Genomic DNA, 22727 nt, shown 5'->3' with positions numbered 1-22727 from the left:
GGATAATTGTCTGAAGCAAATATCATTTTAAACCTCAAGTAAGGGGGAATTTTATACTCAATCTTTAGTTTTAACATGCCATTCTTACATTGATAAGTCTTTCCTTATGGTACCCGAGCTTATCACTCTTTGGACAGGTTCTGTGTTGTTTTTGTGGAAATTGGTTTAGGCTGCAGGTCATGACTTTTTCTAGACCTTCTCATGAGCCAATGTGCGTCACCACCAGTCTTTGTTTGTTTTCAGCCATTACAATGACAGTCCTGGAAAACCAAGATTGTCTCTCAAGGTCACATGTAGACAATCAGAGATGCTGCAAAATTACCCCATTTTTTTCTGTGGTGCTGCTTTGCTCGTTATCTCCCTCTTATTCACTGTGATCAGCACTGTTATTTTTTTGCTAAAAAAGCCTAACCCCTTAACAGCTCTTCCTCCTTATTTTTGAATATTATTGCCCTGTATTGTTTTTGCATTGCTTTCCCTTGAAAATTGTTTTCTGATTTCATTACAGTGCCTTTCAAAAGACCCATGCACTGTTTTCACATTTTGTTGTTTTGTTTGCAAACATGACACTTTGAAATAGTGATTTATATTTGCTTATTACACATTCAAAGCAAAAAACAGATGCAAATAGGTTATATGAAAAATGGACTGGAAAGTCATGGTGAAGTTTTCAAACCCTTTGCTTTGGCAAACCTAAATTCCTTTGAGTGCATAAAGTTGCCTTAACAAGGTGCAGTAATTGTGTAACATGTTCCCATGATTTCAGAATAAAAAATGTACAACATTCATGTTCCTTAGTGAATTGCAACCACAGACTGAATAATGAAGACTAAGAAGCTTTCATAAGTCAGGGATTAAGTAATTGAAAAGTACAAATCAAGAGAAGAATACAAAAACTCTCAAAGTCTCTGAATATTGTCACATTCTACTCATTTTAGAAATTAAGGTGCATTGTACCACCCAGACACTGCCAAGACTGGGATGTCTCTCCTAACCGAGCAACCAGACAAGGAGAAAACTGTGAATCTGTGAGGTCAATGACAACTTTGAAAGAGCGATAGCATTCAATGTCTGAGAGAATGGGAGAAAATGTGACAGTCATAAAATATCCTGGTCACTCCACAAAGCTGGCCAATATGGGGTTTGCAACGAAGCGCCTGACTGATCCTGCAAAAGGTGTTATGGTCAGATGAGAATTAACTGGAACTGTTTTGTCTAAGAACATGGTAAATCTCCCCGTCATTACCATTAGTACAGTAAAGCATGGTAGTGGAAGCATCATGTTATGGAGATGATTTGTCTCAGCAGGGAGTGAATGGCGCAAAGGAAAGCCTGTTTTAGTCTGCTAAAGACTTACAACTAGGGTGAAAAGTCATCTTTCTGCAGGACAAAGCTTTACTAGAGTGGATTAAGAATAAGAAACTGAGTATCCTTGAGTCAAAGTCTTGTCATGAATCCTGTTAAGAATCAATGATCCCCACCAACTTCCCCAAGCAACTTCAGAGAGCCAGAAGAAATCTCCCAAAAAGAATGAGCAAAAATCAAACCAAGCCAGTATACAAAGTTGGTAGAGACTTGTGGCTGTAATTAGTGCCAAAGGTGCTTACACCAAATATTGAGCTTAAATCTGAACACTCAATTATTTGTATTTTAATTTTTCTCCTTAGTTTTTGCTGACATTTTCTGCAACCTATTTGTAACCTAAGAAGTCTTCTGTCTTTGTATTCAGGTTTTGAATAAAGTATTAATAAAGTTGTCTGCTGTATTTGTGATTTCACTAAATGGGACACCGTAGGAAGGCGCTGCATTTTGATTCATGAAAACTCATTGGTTTACAAGCAGCTTAAAACACAATCCCTTTTAATTGCATCTGCTTTAGTGTGGCATATTCATCACAGAATGATACAGGGCTGTGTATCACATATTGCAAAATAGATTGGTTGCACAAGTATTAAAACTCCCTTTTCGTGATTTAGTGTTTTAGAATAATTGCATAAGCCATTACCACAGTATAAAAATGTGAGCCAGGTCATTTCCTGCAGGTGAAAGGTTTGACTCCATGTGTCGTCCTCTCTGTGTGTCCTACTTGCCTTACCTGCTTTGTTTTACCTACTGCCCGATGTCAGACGTAATGATGGTTAGTTGGCAGATGGCTCTTGACCTTCATTTTAACATTCTGTGTTAGTGGGTCTTCAGTTTTTTTTAATTCTGTGACCACACAGGTCTATCCATCAAATTAACAGTAATCTGACTGTCAAGGCTGGCTGTGGTCACCAGACAGTCTTTGTGTCACATCCTTGCAGAAAGGATACACAAGTGTGGCTCTTCTTTGGCTGTCATCCTTACCGTTTCAGGTCTTAGCTCTGCAACCGTTTTTAGATCTTTTATTTAGACTTTGCTTTTAAAGAACTGACTAATCGAACTACCCCTATTATATATGAAAACTGGGTATTTGCAATAATGCAAGAATCTTGCAGATCATTCCTAATCTGTGGCAGAAGACCTTAGCTCTCTTAAATCCGAGCTGGATGCTGACGGATACATTTCCTTTGTCCTAAAGCCTAGTTGTTACCAGCCCTGGTCTTGGAGGAACATTATCTCTTCTGGTCTGTGCTCCTGTCAAGTTCTTAATCAGGGGATAATAGGTTTCACTTTCCTTTATGGGGCATAGATATGAATTTGTTTTTAGCTCCTCAAAGGTCAAATTGGATTTGTGTTTGGTCTCAACCCCGTACCAACCTCTGAGTTTCAGAACTGCCCCCATTCAGGTGTGTTGACTGTAACCAATTGGACCTTTGTAGAAGGCAATGTCTGTTTCAGGACTGTCTAGGGTGAGGCCGCATTGATTTTAATATGCTGAACTCGCTGGAAACAGTACCCTTGAAGCATGATATTTTCAACACTTGGGGCTGACTAAAGAAACATGTAAAAGTCAAAACAACAAGATCAATTAAGTTATCAATTGGAGATTCAGAGCTTAGCTGGAATGAAAAACAACTGGCAATGTTCCTCCAGGACCAGAGCTGGGAACCAATGTAGAGCATAGGAAAGCTGTATTTTAGAATGGCGGGGGAAAAAGCTGTGATCAGTAATCAAGAAGTAACTGTGGACAGCTTTTGTTTTCCATACCTTCCAAGTCTTTACATTTTATCAAGCTTGAACTTAGTACTCAGTTGAGATGTACTTATTATTAAGTCCTTGGCTGTTTGATTGAAATAATATCTAGCACTTTGATTGTTTGAATGATATATTCAGTAGGAATTTGATTTGGCAGAGCTAATTGTGATCCAGTCCTTTATTAGTCTTCATTAAGTAATGCTTTCAATCCCAACTATACTGAAATGTTTAAATAAAAAGTGCTATTACAGTCCACTCCAATAGCTTGGTTGTATTATTTCATGGATTTATTTTATTATCTCTTTAGGCTTTCATATACTTTTTAATTTGTCCTATATAAATGCCTTAATATTAAAGGTAGTGTTTGCTTTCAAAACCTGCTAATACTGCTTAAATGTAGAAGAGAAAGTACTAGAGTTTCCCATGATCAATGAGCTTTCACCCATCAGGTTGCATTAATGTGGAATAAATTAACCGATGACGTGTTAGATGTTGCTGCCAATATATGCAAAACTGTAGGTGTGCATAAAAGGATACATTACACACCACCCCTGTAAGCCAGATGCGCAAACACAAGAACAGTAATAGTATATGCTTTGTCTCTGAACTTTTCATGTCTATAAATCATTTCCTTGATCTTGTTTTTAAATATTAAGGAATAATAGACTAACACTGCCATTAACATCCTGTTCCTAAAATCCCTGGGAAAGTCTTTCTAGCTTATGGCTCCATTGGTTTTGTATTGCACTTAAACCTTTTTTAACCTTTTTAAAAGCAGAGCAGTGCACTAGATGATATTGTCTCTTTTTGACTTGGTTTGCTGTGAAGTCGTGTTGAGCTTGATGAGAAAAAAAATAGGATTTGCCATGTTAGAAGTACATTGAAACTGTTTGTATTTTAATGTCCTCTTTTGCATTAATTATATCCATCCAATAACATAAGAGATCATTTTATTGGCCATATACAGTTTCTTGTATTAGGTATTTGTCTTTTCGCATACCCCAGCTAGCTCTCCATGAGACACACAGACAGGGAGAGAGAAACTTGGGGTCAGAGCGCGGGGTCAGCCATTTAAATGGCAACCCGTTGGGGTTAAGGACCTTGCTCAGGGGCTTAACAGAGTAGGATTTCTCTGCTGACCATGGAATTTGAACCTCAAATCAAAGTTTATTTATCAAACGCATAACAATACAGCGTGCAGCAGTAGTTGCAGGCAGTGGAATGTCTTTTCACTGCCTGCAACCTGCAACCTTCCAGCCACAGGTGCAGATCCTTAGTCACAGTGCCACTGCTCCGCATAGTTACCTTAATGGTAAGTTGATGAGGGTTAATAGGTGGCTAAAAAAACAGAGAGCCCAAGGTCACCCAGGCAATTCTGTTCATCTGAAGGCAGCTGGGAACACAGAGCTCTTCCTGGACAAGTTGTGTCCTGTAGCTGGCTGTACCAAAGCGAGTTAATTTAGGAAGAATTACTTCTCTTTTTAACTAAGATACAATTATTTCTGAGATGTGTTAAATAAATTTCCCACATTAACTGTGTGTGTAAATACCAGACTGCCTGTATGTATACATCTTTATTAGGGGAATGTGAATTGAGACCTAATTAATATTGACATTGCCATTATTCACAGTGCCTGATGGTCCACAAAAGGTGCCATAACTCTGGAAAGTGTTCAGTGTAAACCAGAAGTAGCCATGTGAATGTGTAAATAGTCTATGGTACATATGTACAGTATGCGTATCAAGTGTGCAGTTGGTAAATTCTGGTAAATTAATACCAGCTTAAATACCAGCTGGAAATGGGTGTCATGGACACCTGGCACCAGTACACCATGTTGAGAAACCTATTATGTAATTATTAAAGGAAACTGCAGCTGTGGGCTGTCATGATCAGCGGGAAATCCCAGTCACTTAAGCAGTCTCAGCCACAGTGCCACTGCGATTCCCTGGCTGATTGCGTGAAACAGGCCATGTTTTGTTTTGGTCTGTCTTTTAATGTTTGCATTCCCCCCTTCCTCTGTCAGATCCTGAGCGAGTGGTGTGGGCGTACGGTCATCCGCTCCTGCGTGAAGCTCAGCTACGACCATGCCCAGAGCATGATTGACAACCCGGAGAAGGTCTTCTCAGCCGAAGAGCTGCCCCCGTGCTCCCCAGAGCACGCCCTCTCCGAGGTCCACCGGGCTGTACTCCGCCTGCACGGCATCGCCAGACAGCTCCGCCGGCAGCGCTTTGAGGGCGGGGCCCTACGGCTGGACCAGGTGAGCACCCTGCTCGCGCCAGCGACTCAAGCTCTGCAGGGCAAGAAGCAGCACACATTTCCCCAATGCAACAAAGCAGGATGAGGGTACAAGGGGCAACAAGTCACATTATTTAGGGTAAAAAATATTATAGAGCTGATTCGAAAGAAAAAGCGAGAAAGATGGCTTTTTACCAGCAGCCATATCACCCTGTAACTCATACAACTGGCAGCCCACTGAAGCTGGTGTGAGCCTGGTCAGTACCTGGATTGGAGACCTCCTGGGAAAAAACTAAGGTTGCTGCTGCCAGTTGGGGGCGCTCACCCTGCGGTCCATGTGGGTCCTAATGCACCAGTATAGTGATGGGGGCACTATGGTGTAAAAAGGCGCCGTCCTTCGGATGAGACGTAAAACAGAGGTCCTGACTTTGTGGTCATTAAAAATCCCCGGGCGTTTCTCAAAAAGAGTAGGGGTGTAACCCCGGTGTCCTGGCCAAATTTCCCATTGGCCCTTACCAATCATGGCCTCCTAATAATCCCCTTCTATGAATTGGCTTCATTACTCTGTTCTCCTCCCCACTGATATCTGATGTGTGGTGAGTGTTCTGGCGCACTCTGGCTGCTGTCGCATCATCCAGATGGGGCTGCACACTGGTGGTGGTGGAGGGGAGTCCCCAATACCTGTAAAGCGCTTTGAGTGGAGTGTCCAGAAAAGGGCTATTTAAGTGTAAGCAATTAATAATAATATTAAATACAGGCTTATAAATTAATCTGGATACAGTACATATCCAAAATAAAATACCCATCTGAGTGAGTTTAACTATAACTATGGAAACTACTGCCATTGTTTCCGAGTGTTTCATTTTCATATGCACAAAAGGTGTTTTTGAACAAAATTTATTTTCCTTGACATCAAAGGAACTCAGATGTGTTTATTATTTGGTATCCTCTGCTGCATGCGCAGCTCCAGACCCAGAACTCACTTCCAGTCTTCTGCAAAGTGGAGGATGTAAATATGGAAAGTAAAACTTAATTGCTGTTTTAATAGAATTTTAAGTATCATGTGTTGTAAAACGTTTTTAGCCTGTTCCTTTTAAAATTGTCTGTATCAAAGAAATGGAAAAATAGTGCTAGGAGCTGCGGAGGGAATAAACAATGGAGAATTCTTATATTTTATAACAAAGAAAAAATAAATAATAGCAGAGAACTCAGTGCCATATGTTGTGGAATACAGGACACAGCACGTGTTTCTTTTGTGACCTTTGTATGGCTCTCAGGCAGCCCCAGGAAGCTTTTAGAGTCTTAATATCACCAGCATGGATACTGAGCTGCTTTCTGAAAGGGCTCTTTGGTTTCCATCTGTGGAACGCACAACATCCCAGTGGGAAAGCCATTTTTCGTAGTACAGCCTTCATGCCATCAAATGTTTAAAAGTTCTAAAATGCACATATCACTTGACCTTTTTGCATGGAAATTCTTTGATTTGTTATGCCATTTGTTTTGGGTTTGGCTTTCCACTTTTTTTCAGAAACATTTTTAATTAAAGTTTAAATACTCAGACTGAACATTTGTATGGGTAAAAGGAGTTAAAAGTCAGCAAAAATGTAAATATGTTGATTGCTTAAGTACTCAAGGGGTAAAGATTGTATAATGGCATGAGGGGAAGGGTGAAAAGATCAGACACCGACTATCCCTTTGATCATTGAGTATTGCAAGGTGTATCACACTATCCAGGCACTTCCTAGATTGGAAGCTTTTGGCTTAAATGCAAAGCATTACAACTGATCCAAACCCAACACAGTATGTCACCCAACTGTCAAGCATGGTGGTAGCAGCATTATGTAATGGGGCTGCTTCTCATCTGTAGCTGCTTTTCATCAGCAGGGACTGGGAGCTTGTTGCCATTGAGGGCAAAAGGGATGGCACAGAGTACAAGCAGACAATCTGCTTCAGTGTGCTGAAAAAAGCAAAACGAGCCAGAAAAATCCCTTCAGCAGGACAATAAAAACACAAGGTCAAAGTGCCAGAATGACCAAGTCAAAATCCTGACTTGAATTCCATAGAAAATCTGTGGCCAGACTTGAAAATTGCTTTATGTCATCAATCCACAACCAACGAGACGGAGCTTGAGCAAGTGTGCAAAGAAAAATTTAAGCATCACAATGTGTGGAGTTAGTAGAGATTATTTTTCTCCCAAAAAAATTGCAGTTGAAAGTTGCTCACAAAGGAGCTTTTACCAAGTATTGACTGAGGCAATCAACATTTTACTTTTTGAGTTTTCTTTGTGGTTTTTGCTGACAACTTTAAACACCTTCAAAACTTCAGCTTTCAAATTTCCAAAAACATAAAAAATGTGTACATCATTTGTAATTCAACAAAATGGAACATGAAGGGGGTGAATACTTTTGCGAGGCACTATATATTTAACTTACATGAGCAAATATCACTTGCACTTGTGAGCTTCTTTCTCGCTTTATGCCTTGGTTTCATAGCCACTGTTCATTAGTAGATCCTTAATAGATACCCTTTCACAGAAATCATCTCAGGTAAAGAGCAGATTGGGTGAGTTAGTGATCAGTGCCTTAATTGATGGGGATATGGTATCAAGACGAGTGAGGTGGTGAACTAATCGGAGACAGTGCTGCAGTGTCTTGGGACTTGGAAGGTCAAGAGGCACTTCATTCAGCGGAGGAGACAATTCTGAAATGTCTTTGTTAATTAATTGTGACTGATAAGGGAAACTGATGACCATGAATGATTGCAGTGCATTTAATAACCTGTCAGAATTGTTCAGCACTTGAAGGCGTAATGGAAAATTCCTACACTGGATTTTCAGAGGTGAAAGAGTTAAAATAAAAAAAACATTAGCTTAAATTAGTGGCTTACTAACCAATTATGCAAACTTTACAATGATCGTCCTGACTCCCCCTCAACCACAGACACATATACCAGCCCCCTACACATTCCAGCTTTCTTATTTTTCAAAGTGCAATTGAATGGGTGCCCTCTACTGAAGTGCACCCATGCATGGTACTCTTGATAGCTTGGGCCTGTTTTATAAAATTTCTCCCTCGGCATTGCATAGCTGTCTGTAGCCAGTCTGTTTTAGAGAAGCTTGATGTTTCATAGGAGTTTTGCTTTCTTGTGGCTTATCTAGTCATGAGGGATATCTCTCTGGGAGCACTTTTAGCTAGCAAAGGTGATGCCGAATACATGCTTATTGCTCGATATCTCTTTGTATGTATAAATGTGATGTTTATTTGAAAAATGTAAAAACAAATAGGTAATGATCCATGTGTTTTTATCATCAAATATTCTTGCTTTTAAAAGCAATTTTAGTTAACACCAGAGCCACAGAACACAGAATTAATAATTATAATAACAGATATTCTTACACTTATATAGCACTTTTCTGGACACTTCAATCAAAGCTCTTTACAGATAATGGGGACTCCTCTCCACCACCACCACCAAGGTGTAGTCCCCACCTGGATGGTGTGACGGCGGTCACAGTGCGCCAGTACACTCACCACACACCAGCTATTGGTGGGGAGGAGATTGGAGTGATGAAGCCAGTTGATAGATTATAAGGAGGCCATGACTGGCAAAGACCCAATGGGAAATTTTCAAGAAACTCCTACTCTTTTCAAGAAATGCACTGGGACTTTTAATGACCACAGAGAGTCAGGACCTTGGTTTTATGTCTCATATGGTTCAAATAACAACACAGGATAAAGAGTAATGTCATGTTAACTACTGTAATTTCACCGATTTCATCAGCTGTGGGAATCTTTGGGAGTTGAGAGCCTATGAGCACAACCCCTTCCTTGTCATGGTTTAGCTTAAATTTCTGTTGGATCAGCTCATCTTAATATGAGACATCTTTTAAGGGCAGAAACCAGAATTTATTATCTGATTTGCTCCACAAGTATGTTTGAGTGAAATTAAATGGAAGTCCCTGATGGCAAATAATCTAAGGAGGAAGCAATATGTTACCATCATTGAACCCTGTGGAACACCCAGGTAGTTAGTGACATTAGATTTACTGTTTATCCTAACCAAAGAAAGCAGATGATAGTTTTCCATGTGATTCAGTAGGATTGAGGATTCAATATGTTTGATTGAGGGACCAGCAGCTGCACTTCCAGGAACAGAATATTAAGTGACCCAGAATCGGAAGCAATCAGCATATCATTCAGTTCTCTCTCTCTCAACCAGAAAGGTTCAAAGAACTCATTAGAAGCAAGATGAGACTGTAATTGAGCTGCCATTTCCTTATGCCAAGTTTGCATGAAAAAAGTCAAATTGGAAATAGTACTTGTTAATTGCTTGAGGGTCTAGACCATTTTTGTAATACTGCATGTCTCTTACGTATGATGGAGAGATAAATTGTAATTTCAACAGTATTAATGTTGAGGAATAAGGACTCGAAAAGGAGGCAGAACTGTAAAAGGTATAGTTACGTATGGTTAGTGCTCTGTATAATAACTGAAGAGTTGTGGGTTCAGACCCTGGGTGGGGCACTGCTGTTGTATCCTTGAGCAAGATACTTCTTTGACATTGCTTTAGTGAACTGTGCAGTTGTATGAATGGGATGAAGTGTAAATGACTTATTATTTTACTTAACATGTATACTGTACATTATTATTTGAACCAGTCATAATTACACAAGAAGCAAAGGATGGCTAAAATACAAGCCTATCTTCCAGTGCAGGCAGATTTAAAGATCTTTAAAGCATTTGTAAGAGACAGGGGCTCTCACATTTCTGTTGTGTAAATAACGTTTTTGTAACCTTCAAGCACAGACTGTGATTTCGACATTAAATGTGCTGGCAACAACTCATTGCAAATAACAGACAAATGAATGGGTTTGTAAAACCACCACTATCCAACAAAGTGTTCAGAAATCACAGTGCCCTTCTGAAGTTAAATGCTATTGCTAAGGTAGTTGAAAAGGCTTTTTATTCAGCCTTTGTATGACGTTGTCTTGAACAAGGCTCTCGTTAGTTAGAGAGCAATTAGCAAGCGCAGTTAACCTTTAAAAGGCCACAGATCTCGGATGAGATAGAATGAATGATGTTGACCTGAAGATATAAATCCGGTACATCGCTCAAAGCTTTCAGATAAGATCAAATGGGTAAAATCATCACAAGGACATGGCCTGAAACTGCTTCTTGTCCGTTGATTAAAAAGTTGTGCTTAGGTAGTTGTTTAAACAGAAAGTTTAAAAGAAGGCTTTCTTAGACTTACCATGGGAAAAGCAAAATCTAGAGCCGTCGAAAACGCAATCAGAAGAACTGACGTTTTAGCATCAGAGTTGAAATGTACTGTATGAATATAATGCCATGAAAAGAAGTATAACATTGCAGGTTAAGAATTTTGAGCTGAGATCCGTTTCTTAAAAAAAGATTTGTGAATCATAAAAAGGTATTTCATATGCATAGTAAAAAAACAACTTTACATTTGATTTGTATAAAAGCATTAGAGCAAGGCAGCACCCACACACAAAGATTATATGCAGCAAGGTACATATTTTGGCTTTTGCCCATGCCTTTCTATTCTCTTACTGTAGCTTTCTCTGATGGCTAAAGGCTGAGACGTCTTTTCATTAATCGCTTCCCCGCACCACTGATGTCACAGATACCTTGAAATTGACTTGCTGACGTTACAAAGTGCAAAATGTAACACGGAGAACCTTGCATGTCTGAGGCGATAACAGAAGTGAGGGGGCTGGGGAAGAGACACTGTCCTCCAGGCTATCAAACCAGTTGACATTGTTTGGACCTGTGGATGCAAAGGTTGAATGGAGGCTTTGAATCACAATCTTGTTTCCTCAAGTGATGGATGTGAGTATTGTAGCAACATAATTGCAGAATACAAAATAGCATTCCATTGCATAATCGAGCATTCACATCATATTTTAAGAAATTTTACAATAATGCTAGGCGGTACTGTACTGTAAGCGAAGATGAAAAACAGGAGGCAGATCGAAGAAAAATAAGAAGACTTTCATTATTGGTGGTGGTATTTTTGCAGGGCAAACCCTTTTCCCACACATAAAATTCAAATGCAGTGAAGTACTTAAAAAGGAAATGGTCAGATACTCATTCGTCTCGAATACTGTGTCAATAATTTCAGTCAGGAGGTTTTTCAGGGCGACTGTTGTGGTGTTTAAAAGCTCGGTGAATACTGGAGGAGCAGGCTGAGCCTGCAGTACTGCTCTAATGCTGTCCAAAATGTTCATCTAGAGCAGCTCGTTCTGCACTTTCCCAAATTCCCCCCTTTTAGTAATTCACTCTGGGAGAGAGCACTACTGTACATCTAGAATTGCAGCAGCAAAGGGTTAAGTTTCTAAATGTACACAGTCTGTTGTAATATTTGATGAATATGGTTCTCAGACATGGTGCAATTCCAGACAGGTCACCTTTGTGCAAGACGCTGCTAGATTTGTCTTTAGCTTGGTCACTCTCAGGTTCTTTATCCTGCCTTTGGTGTAAAGTACATGTGTGGAAATCCTCCTGTTCACAGAGTAGCACATTTCCTGTGTGCTCTCAAAGACTGTACTCATTTTAGCCCGCTTTTGGAAACAGTTTTCACTTTTTTTTTTACAAATGATCAAAAACTGCTTTTATTTGATCTTCTTGTTACGCCATGGACCTTAGGTTTGATGTCCCTGTTGTGTGAACATTGCATTAGAGCCTGGGTGTCCCCAATTTTCCTTGAAATAGTGGGTGCTGATACAGTTGAGGGGTATACAGTATGTTGCTGTTTGACGTAACACATAAGATTGCACACAAATCAAGACTCTTCCTTCAAGTTCCTGTTTTTCCATATATTTTCCCCACCTTTGAATTTTCACATTAAGGTATTATTTTGTCCTTATTTTGTGTGTTTTTCAGTTTGGTAAAATCAAGCATAGTGAGTTTGAGGTTAGGGCATTAACTAAGCAATGAAATAGTTAACCCCTTACCAGCATAACCTGTTGGGCGCTTTCAAAAATATGTTTCGAGAGTCAAACGGTTTGTCCGCTGGAGTGAATTGGGTACAACCATGTACAAACTTAATCACCCAGTGTCGTACCATTTAATTGCAGGAGGTTTGAAGTTCATCTGGCACAAGCTACAGTAAACAGGTCAGACATATAAACATCTTTGTGAAAGAAATTGGTTTATTACTGTAACAAGGCTATTTACTGTGGTTTGCTTCTGTGACCCTAGAAGTCACTTAATATACTTTCATCCTCATTGCATTGCATGGTAAACACCTATTGGATTTCATAAAAATACAAGCCTATTTAATACAACTTAATTATTATAGCAATCCAATGAGCGCCGCCCATGGAACCCATTTGACAGCTTCAGATCATGGAGCTGTGATTCTAATGCAGCACAGCCTTAGTTAAGATACCTTTCAGGCTGAGACTTCGCTTCCATCTGCCAGCGCACTGCACTTTCTGCTTTTGCAAGCTTGGTCTTATGAAGCTAGACAATTAAATCCATTGCTTTTTGTGTTTTAAGTTAGCAATGGGTTTTCTTGGATTACAATCATTGTTTTTGAGAATGTTAGGGGCCGTGGTGAATCATATTTTTATTGAGAGTTGATTGCTGGAATGCCCTGTGAACACACAGGTTGTGTTGTCAGCAGGCTGCAGGAGATGTTGGATAAGGCACGTAGTTCTAAAATTGAAAGGCACTTATCTCTTCTGTAGTGTTAAATCAAGATTTCACTGTTATCGGTTAACTATAGCGTGTGTTTGTTTTCAAGCCAATTCCTATGAAATCATTGCTGGATTCTGTCCACATCATAGCCTTGAAACACATGGGCTATTGCCTTGGAAGTTCAGCCCCCACTGCGAATTAGCTTCTTCAGCTCCCAGGATCTTCCAGGCCGCTATAGGTGTGGACTAAAGTGCACTAAAGAAGTCTACTTCCATACATTGTCATGCATTTGTTTTGACTCAAGTATTTATTTTTTCATTTTTCTGAAATATCAGCATCACCCACGTTGGGTTTGTGATCTGTAGCCAACAGTTGAATTTTTTATCACGTGTAGTACCAGACAAACATCAGAAGCACTCTATTTCAGTCTGTAGAAAGGTGAAAATGATGCGTGAAAATTATTCCGATTTAGGATTTCCTTTTGTAATCCTCTGATCTCTCTCGAGCTTTTTTTTTTTCGAGAAGTCAGCAGAAATTTCAAGCTTAACACAGACTGCCACCTTGTAACTCAAGCATAACTATCACAGATTTTTCTGCTAGTATACTTAGCTTTGCTGTGCACACACTATCACTGTGAACAAATTAGTGGTCGAAAGAACAAGGTCCTGTTCATCCTGTTTGGAGAAACATGCATCGTTCTGCATAAGAGTTCGCTCTTCATGTAGGTGGTTATCTAATTGGTAATTTGCCAATTCTGTTTTGCGAGTTTTTTTTCTTTGATTACATTTTTGTATTCCACCAGATGCTAGTGTTTACAGGCACAATTGTACATTGATTGCCCCCTCAGAATTGCATTGTGTTCGTGCATTGACTGAATCAGATATGGATGGCTGTGTTGAAACAGTTCAAGTACAATACACAGAAACTGCATGTGCCATTTATTGTTTGGAATTAAGAAGAAATTATTGATTTTATTCAAGGTAAATGAGTCCTAAAAATGGAGTAAAAATGAATCAATTAACCACATAACTGCTGTAGTTTATTTCTTGAATAAAAGTGACAATAGTGGGTGAACCTAATCTCTGAGCAGCGATTTTAGTGTGAATCATCTCATTAGTGTTAAAGATATCCAGTGTATGCATACTGTTTGTCAAGCTGGGTCATGTGATGTTAAGCCAATTATGCCCTATTGCCTAATGCATAATGTTTACTGGAAATTATTATTGGTTGTTGAGTTGGCATAAGATTTCACTTGTTTCTCATACAGCCTTTCCCTTCAGTGTTTAGGAGGAGATAATGAGGAGGATTCACAGATAAACTGATGTGAAAGCAATGAGTAGCACAGGAACCCACAGGTCACTGGTTTACTCTGACATTGAAGCTCTGATGGGTGTTAACATTGTAATTACTAAGGTCATTAGGTTGTCTTTCACAGATTTCCAGTTTTTCTGGGAAGAAAAATAATCTCTCAGGATACTGAGGGTGTTGCTGAAATTAAAACCATGAAGGCACAGTATTAAAATGAAGCAGGTTAGAACACAGTAATCAGTATGTACAATTTCATTGAGATTACGTTTTTTTTTTCCTAAAAATACACACTAGTATTGCTTTCAATGTCCTAATTGTTGTTTCTTTCCTTCGATTTGGTTGGCTCTGTAAAAACGATATCGCATGGAAGTGTGCTATACTTGTATTCACCTCATAGCTACAGCATTGACGTTACAGGCGGATAGTGTGTTGAAAACAATGCATATCTAATTATCTTACTAGTTTAGTTGTGTATCAGATTATATTGAAATGCATACGAAGGTAACATACACCTTGTCCAATGTACTAGGTTGCCCATCCCTGGTTTTGGAGAGCTGCAATCCAATAGGCTTTATGGAGAACTTTTAATTTCATTAACTTTCGTTTTGACCACTAAAGCAGATGATCTCCCAATCTGAAAATATCAACACCCTGTAGTACAACAGGTGCACATTCCTGACTTAACTGAAATCAATATGCTAACTTGAACAAAACTCACGTGTTCCAAGTGTTTGGACTGCAGTTCTCCAGAAACAGGGCTGGACACTCCCTGGGGAGATGTTTTTCCTCACTGGCATGTGATGTGTGTGCCTGTAAATAACTGAGCTGTATCTGTGATTATTAACTCACCTACAGGATAGTTCACTACTTATTGCATTCCGTTCAAACCTACTCCGTTTAGACCACCAGGATTACAGAATATTTATATGCAGTAATCCCTTCGTGTAATATTTTCAGTATCTAAAAAATACTGAAATATAGGTATACAATGTACAACCAACTTGGGCTGTAGATTTGAGTTTGTCAGTTAAGTAAAATAGTTTTACTAGCCTATGCACAATCCTGTGAGTTGTCATTAAAACAGAATCACAATGTAATACTTGGGAACGTGTGTTTTAAAGGATGTCTTTTGGTTCTTGCTTTCTGTGCAGTCTCTTAACATGAAGATCTTTATTATCTGTCTCTAAGGAGAAAAGCTGTAGCCCCTTTCAAAGATGAAAGACAGATGTGCGAAAAAGTTTGGTTTTCAGAACGTTCTTTTTCTGAAGCGTTCCACTAGCGTTCTAAAAAAATTGTGCGAAATTAGCATTTCCGTAAGTCTTCAATTGACACGTGTCAAAAATTATGGAAATGATGTAATACAGAATATTGTAGAAAACAAGGCTAAAAGTTATTAATTAAATAAAATTAATACTTTAGTGTACATTTCAGTTTTCTCCTTTAAACATTTTTAGGTCTGACCTAGAGGCATTGCAGTGGTCCATGGTTCAATTCTGGCTTTAGGAGTCTTTCCAGACTCAATGCTGTGTCCTGATCTCTCATCCTGTGCGGGGGTGGGAGAGAAATCCTGTGTTCGAAGTCCAGCTTGGTGCCTTGTGCTTTCAGGATACAACCTGCCTTGCCAGTGCCCTTCACTGGGGTAAGAGTTTTTCTGATCAAGGATGGATATGATAGAAGATTAAAAAAGCAAGAATACCACTCTGTGCATTTTTAATGTTGTTTTTCTTTTGCTAATTTACTCCATTGCTTGGAGTCTTGTTGATTAAAGAGCATATTCTTTGATATGCTAATGTATATATCTTCCCACATTTTTACATCTGTTTGTTGTTATTGAGGTAACATGCCTTTTTATGTGAACTTGTCACATATTTTTGCTAATCCTATGCAGTATGGGGGGGGTTATAATATTCACAAGAACAGAAGTGCTTGGGTGTCAGTGTTGCTAACTGAATTGTAATTGTAGAGTGCATGAAGTAAACATGTCCAAAACATTTTTGACTCTGCTAAACTGTTCAAGTTGATGTTTTCATTTTGGTTGAAAATCAAATATAAGAAAAGAACTTCACCCTTCTGTTGGATGACATTTTTTTCTTTCTTTATCACACTCTACATGAATTCAGACATAGTTTTTTCACTTTTTGCTCAGTCTGTAAAATTGGCTTTCTAATATTTACAACACCACTTTTATGGTTCACCGTATTGTTCTTGAATTCAAGAATAAATAGGTGTTTTTTTCCAAACCTACTGTAGCTCTATCTTTTGCCTACATATGCATGTGTGTACTGTATGTGCTTTCCAGATGAGCATAAGAATAATTGCTGTAGTTTGATATTTAAATGTAGCTAATTATTGACTCTAAATGTGTTCATTTTCAGATAACACCACCACAATATTAAGCTTGGATTTACATTCATTAATTTCGGAACACCAAGATGCTTTGCTAACATTTCGATACATTTTTTTCTTTGCAATCAGCTGTTATAATATTTCGGGGCAAACCCCCCACTTTTCAGCAGAATTTAGCATAGGAATTCAATTCAAAGTGACTTTCCCAGTGTTATAGGCTACTTTACATATTTTTACTTAATATAATGTTGTTAATAACTGTTAAAGTATAGGGTGTTAATGTGTCACTTGATACAGTTTTGTTATTATCCGTTGGGACTGGTTAGTTGTGTTTGCGTTGAGGCTACCTTTTGGTGGTAAACAAGTGCTTGGTGGCACAGGCCTAAACATCTGGAACCTGAACAAACCAATAAAACAAATTTACACTAAACTTTACACTAAAAGCGAGAGGATCGCTTATGTTATATTTCCCCAGACGCCTCTACTGAAGAGAAAAGGAGATTGGGTTCCTTTATTTGTCCGTAACCTTCCCTTTAGATCCAGAACTGGTTATTCTTCCATCTGTACTGTTTGATTAACGTTGGGAGTCTTTCATAAATATTATATTTTGTAAAATTTGTCTGTCAGGAGAAATAATACATAGCTTTAGTTCCCTGACCGTTAACTGCCTATATAGACTGCTGTTAAAACATTTACCAAATGCTTAAATCTGGATTTGTGTATTTAATGTTTCACTCAGTCTTTGTTGTATTGTGCTAATGTGATTTAAAGTACAGATGACCAGATATGTCCTGACTAATTCTGTTGATGGGGGCAACAGGATCGAGTATTTAGTTTTGTCACCAAGGCTGTTTTCTATGCCAGTACCTGACACACTGACTCCTAGATGAGCTAAATCTCTTAAGTGTTTCAAAAATATCCTGACCTTATATGTGCATATACTGTAATTTGTAAGTAGAACCAAACTTCATAAAGGAACTTAATACTGCTCAATTGTGATCACCTGGACAGAAGACAAAGCATGACTTAAACCTTTTTTTCCCAAAAGGGGAAATACAGGCCGATGCTTAGATTGCCAGACTTTAAACATCTGACAAGCAGCAACTAAATGTATTTTATGCATTAAGATAGAGTGTATTATAGTCATCACACTAATAAGTTATGTGATTTTTAGTACTTAAAGTGAATGTATTACTGGAAGTTTAGTAGATGATTTAGTAAAATCAACACATAGATCCCTGAAAATGATATTAGAAGAAACATTTAAAATTAATTTTATGAAAACTTTGGCTGATCTCCAGATCACCCTTTGTAGTAGCAGAATATCTTAGGTAGTCTTAAATCTGTAAAATGTGTGGGAAAAAAGTGCACAAGATCTAAAATATATCAGTTACAAATGTAGTCTGTAAATCATATGAGGAATACAATGTATTGATTGACTCTGTTTTTTTAGTTTTGAATTATTTTTATATGCTTTTGACGTTTTTTAAAAACTACCTTGCAGAAATGGGCAGCGCAATTTTACTTTACTTCAAATTCTTACATTTGTCATTACCTTTCTGGAGAAAACTGTTTAAATTAGATTAGTGCATGTTTAAGACTTTCTCTTAATCATTTTGGATGACTTATTTTTGCATTAAGATTTTTTCATAGAATACAGTTAGTAAAGCTACTGGGGTGCAGTACCGCAAATATTTAAAAGTAGTTATTAAAAAAGAGTAAAGAAATAAAATATCAGAACATGCAGAAATTTCCAAGATCAAATTGCACTGTGGATCAATGCTTTGTTATAATTGGCAGCTATAAAGGAACCTTCAGTTTACACCCCCAAAACCAATCCTATTCACAAAGAAGCTTTTCTCGACCAAGAAACCATAAAACTGTAAAATCACCTTCTTTATAAACAGTCTTATTTTCTGAAAGGGCTAATCGCTAATATATAGAAGACTCCTCCCATGTAGCAGTCAATTTACAGTGATAACAGATCCTCAAACTAATGAAGAATTTTGTCCTGTGGCATTTTGTGGTTCTTGCTTTTCATGCGTTATCTGTATTGTCAAATATTTCATGATACCTCGCCCTGATTTTCAACGTGATCCGATGGTAGGAGTTCTAAGCCTTTATTTTTAAGTGTGGCAAACCGTAACCGTAACAGTAGCTCTGCCAGCACTTCAAGGCTGTTTATTTTCATTTTATTTTCAGAATTTGCATGGAGCACATGAGTCATTCCTCCTTTTTTTCTTTATGAACCCGAAGTAAATTATAAGCTATTCAAATTTGTGTAATTCAGCAATTAATTAAGTAGGTCAGTGATCTGACTATTTTTGCAAGAACTGGGACTTAAGCAGGAATTTAAAAAGGTAAGACCAGATCACATTGCAGAACTTATACTGGGAGATAAAAGTTTTTTTTTTTCCTGAGAATTGGTTCATCATCGTAATCATTGTTTGTTTAATTGGTTTCATATATCAAAATGTAGAAAATAAAAGTTAGTCATACCACACTCTTCCAGTAACATAGTGCTTAGACTTTAACATTGTTTAAACATCAAAAACTTTTTTTAGAAAGTGTGTTTTCATAAATGGACATTTTAAATTTTGCTTTCAGGAGGACCTGAAATTTAGAATCTTTACTCCAGTACTACTTTAGAACACTGTACAGTGAAGTTATAATGCTTTCCTTAAATCAGTGGGTCCCGATCCTGGTCAACGTGAACTACACACCTGATGCTTTTCATTCCAACAAACCTTACTTAGGTAATTGAAGCCTTACGCCACCCAAGAAGTTGCTTCTAATATTTGCAGTTTGTTTTTTTGTCGCAAGTTCAGGATTTTATTTCACTTACAAAATTCAACTTTTAAAGCTTCAAGAGTTTGGAACAAACAGGGAACAAACAGTTCACATTAAACTTATTACTAAGTCAATGAAGGGGGTTCGCTTGCGTAACTTGAGGGCTCAGCTGGAACACAAACCATCAGGTGTGTGGGACACCAGGACAGGATTGGGAACCACTGCCTGGAATCTTTCAGGATACAGGTTTATGAGTCTCCTTGGGCATGTTAAGCATTCCCTTTTGAAGAATGCACTTCACTGTTTTTTTCAAAGTTTAACACTACAATAAATACTTTATGGTGGAGTGAATAGATGTTGTTTTTTGAAGAATGTGATATTATATTTATATAAAACAAGAGTAAACAAAAATTTCTGATAGTGGCTATCCCAGAACTTTCTACACACAGTATGGTTTTAAAGCTTTGCACCAATTAACAAGACTTAAGTATTCTAAAACCTTCTGATTTACTTTTTAGCCCCCAGAAAAGAAAAAAAAAAGTTTTCTGAGTTCAGGCCGGCAGACTGTCTGATTTCAGATTGTTTTGTTTTGTTTGGGAGGGGAGGCTTTAACAGTTTCAGTGGGACAGCAAATAAAGCCAGAATGTCTAGTCCTTTTAAATCGGGGGGAAGAAAGAAGAAACTTTTAAATTAATGATCGATGAGGCTGCTTTCTATTACTTCAAAGAAAGGCACACAGCTCCAGAGAACCTCTGCTCTTTTTGATTTGGCTCTGGGTTCCTCAGTCACTTCAAGTGGCACGTGATCTGACCTAGACGTCAGACTGAGTTCTTCAGGAGTCCTCCCCTGCTGGTCCCCCGAAAAAGGCACAAACAATGCCACTTTCACTAAGTTAAGAGCAGCTTTGAATAGCCATTTTTGTCTTGTTTTCAATGGTTTTTGGCACCCAGTTTTATTGGTTGCGTCTCTCTGGTCGATGGGTTCCCAGTAACTCTTTAAAACCACAGACAACTGTGTGCTGGAAATAATGGAGTGGTGGCTTTTTGGATCGTGCTGTGAATGTTCATGGCTAATCATATCAGGGGTCACCCTCTCCATCTTTAGCTTTTAGTGCTGGCACTTGTTTTGTTCCTTGGCTGAGTGATGTAGTGCATTGCGATGTATTCATGTAACAGCTAATTTAATCACTCCGCTCAACACCCTTCACTGAGCTGCATTCCACAAGGTTTCAACTTCGGAAAAGAGTCTCGACAAGTGGATCTCCTAATGCTAAGTGGCTTCATGTCAATCCCATCTGTCTTTTGCTTCACAGGAGCCGGGGAATGAGATGTTAAAATCATAAAAATGCAATTTCTGCTTTCCGCTTGATATTTGCCAGAAGGCGTTTTTTTGTTCTACTTTTTATTTACTTTTTTATCATTGCATTGTGGTTAATAAAGGGGGCAAAGGTACACTCCTCACAGAGAGAACCCAGTCTTTCCTTGACTTTTTAGTGCCTTTTTTTCTCCCAATTCTTTGCCAGCTGCCATTCTCAAGAAACATTAAGTGCACATCTCCATTTTGCAGTGTTCTCAAGTCTGGTAGTTGTGTGCCATTTGGGGAAAAAATCATTTTTGGAGTAATTTAGGATATCTCATGTACAGTAAATCACCATGATACTTTCTGACCAGTTTCAGAATTCAGAAGTTGCCCTTTCAGTGGATAGTTGTTTCTGGAGTTGTGTGCATTCACTTTGAATAAGGAAGTTTGTCTAACTTCCTGGAAGCACTAGATATCTCAGGCTTAACCCAAATTGATTCCTGCTACTAAAGCCAAGCACAACTGCAATTACTTTCATGTTTGTTTCTATTGGTTTTTTGCTCAGTCCAAATAAAACTCATTCTTCCACACTTGAACTTTGCCTTGAGAGTTATGTGGACATTTTTGATTCCAGTTTCACCTTAATTGCAGATTCCCTCATGTGCTTGTGAGTGTTTGCACAAAAAGTTCATGCAGTGTTAGCCTGCTTTTTTTTGTTTTTCTTCAAACAATAACGATAACGACCTTACAACATTTGACAGGTATGGAATTATTTCCTGTTGGTAATAACACCCAACATGTATAAAAAATGTTATTTTCCTCTTACAACGTTGTTTTAATCCAGACTTTATAGAGAGAAAGTGAAATATACAGTAGTTGATTTTAAAGTGCTTCCAAGAGGTAAGTGAGAGGAAAAAAATGTTACATCAGTAAATGCATTTCCCCTGTAGTGAAAGACATTAATTGGTGCTCACATAGTACTGGCTGTAATTAAGCCAGATGTACTGTTTGTGTGATTGTTGTGTATTGTGATAAAATAAAAGGTGTTATTCAGTGACATGTTTTAACATGAGAAGGGCTCGTTTCTTCTCCCAAAAGGAAATAATTCAAATCTCCTCTTACCTTGAAATTATTTGCGTATTCATAATCTCATGTTTCCCAGAAACACAATAACGTAAACACTAGACACTTCCAGTTTATACTTATATCCTTAATTCTTTTTAATTTTCTTTGTAAAAGAAATGCTTGTATGAATTTCATTCTAACAGCTGTTAATGGTTGTTTTCCCTGGCGTATCATTAGGAAAAACCTGTTTCGTACCACCTTTTACTGTTAAATCAATAGAATAGCTTTGTGGAGAAACATGGAAAAAACAGAAGGTTTTGGCGATGGTTCCTGATTATTGTTGTGTATAGTGATATCTCTTTGTGAATAATAGCATGATCATCAGCTCATTTCCTTGAGAATGCTTACTCAGGCCTGAACTAATATACCTGTTGGTGCTTCACACGCATCACACAGGAAGAGTCCTTTTAACTTTATGCTTGATTTCTTCAACATTTATGTGGATTTAAGAACCTAAGAGCTACTGCAAAATAAATAGGTGACATGTTACTGTGTGACACAATGCCTGGAAGAAACCTGAGAGGTAGGCATTTAATAACCTTAAAAATCAAGTGGTCTCTTGTCTTTCCTTTCAAGCCTAACTTAGTATGAAAGTGTCTTTTCGATTCTACTGTCCTGAATCATAACATTTTACCTTGTTCCCCCACTTTTCCACCTTACTAATGTCACATATAAAAATACAATTTATTTCCCTTTGCCATTTCTGATTTCTTTAATACCGTTGACATGCTGTAGCATTCTGCTGGACAGGATTATTTTACGATACTGGTAGCAAAATATTTAACCATGGTTTGTTTTTTTAAAACTGTATATACCCTTTAACCAACTGTACATTCTCCCAGTGATGT

At 38.1% G+C, this 22727-nt stretch overlaps 1 protein-coding gene across 5 annotated transcripts in view; it reads left to right on the top strand.

The window, feature by feature from the left end:
• dis3l2 (DIS3 like 3'-5' exoribonuclease 2) overlaps nt 1–22727 on the top strand; it is a 140687-nt gene that overhangs the window by 77720 nt on the left and 40240 nt on the right. For all 5 annotated transcript variants that reach the window (XR_001480119.2, XM_069197302.1, XM_069197303.1 and 2 more), the window contains one exon: nt 5142–5375. Coding sequence is in view for 4 of the 5 variants with exons in the window: in XM_069197302.1 (XP_069053403.1) it covers nt 5142–5375 (234 nt within the window). In the remaining variant the exon portion in view is untranslated. The remainder of the gene's footprint in view (nt 1–5141; nt 5376–22727) is intronic.

The sequence above is a fragment of the Lepisosteus oculatus genome, chromosome 13 (genome assembly GCF_040954835.1).
Source record: "Lepisosteus oculatus isolate fLepOcu1 chromosome 13, fLepOcu1.hap2, whole genome shotgun sequence".
NCBI lineage: Eukaryota > Metazoa > Chordata > Actinopteri > Semionotiformes > Lepisosteidae > Lepisosteus > Lepisosteus oculatus.
The sequence above is the reverse complement of the archived record's forward strand: the minus strand, read 5'-3'. Positions and strand labels throughout refer to the sequence as shown.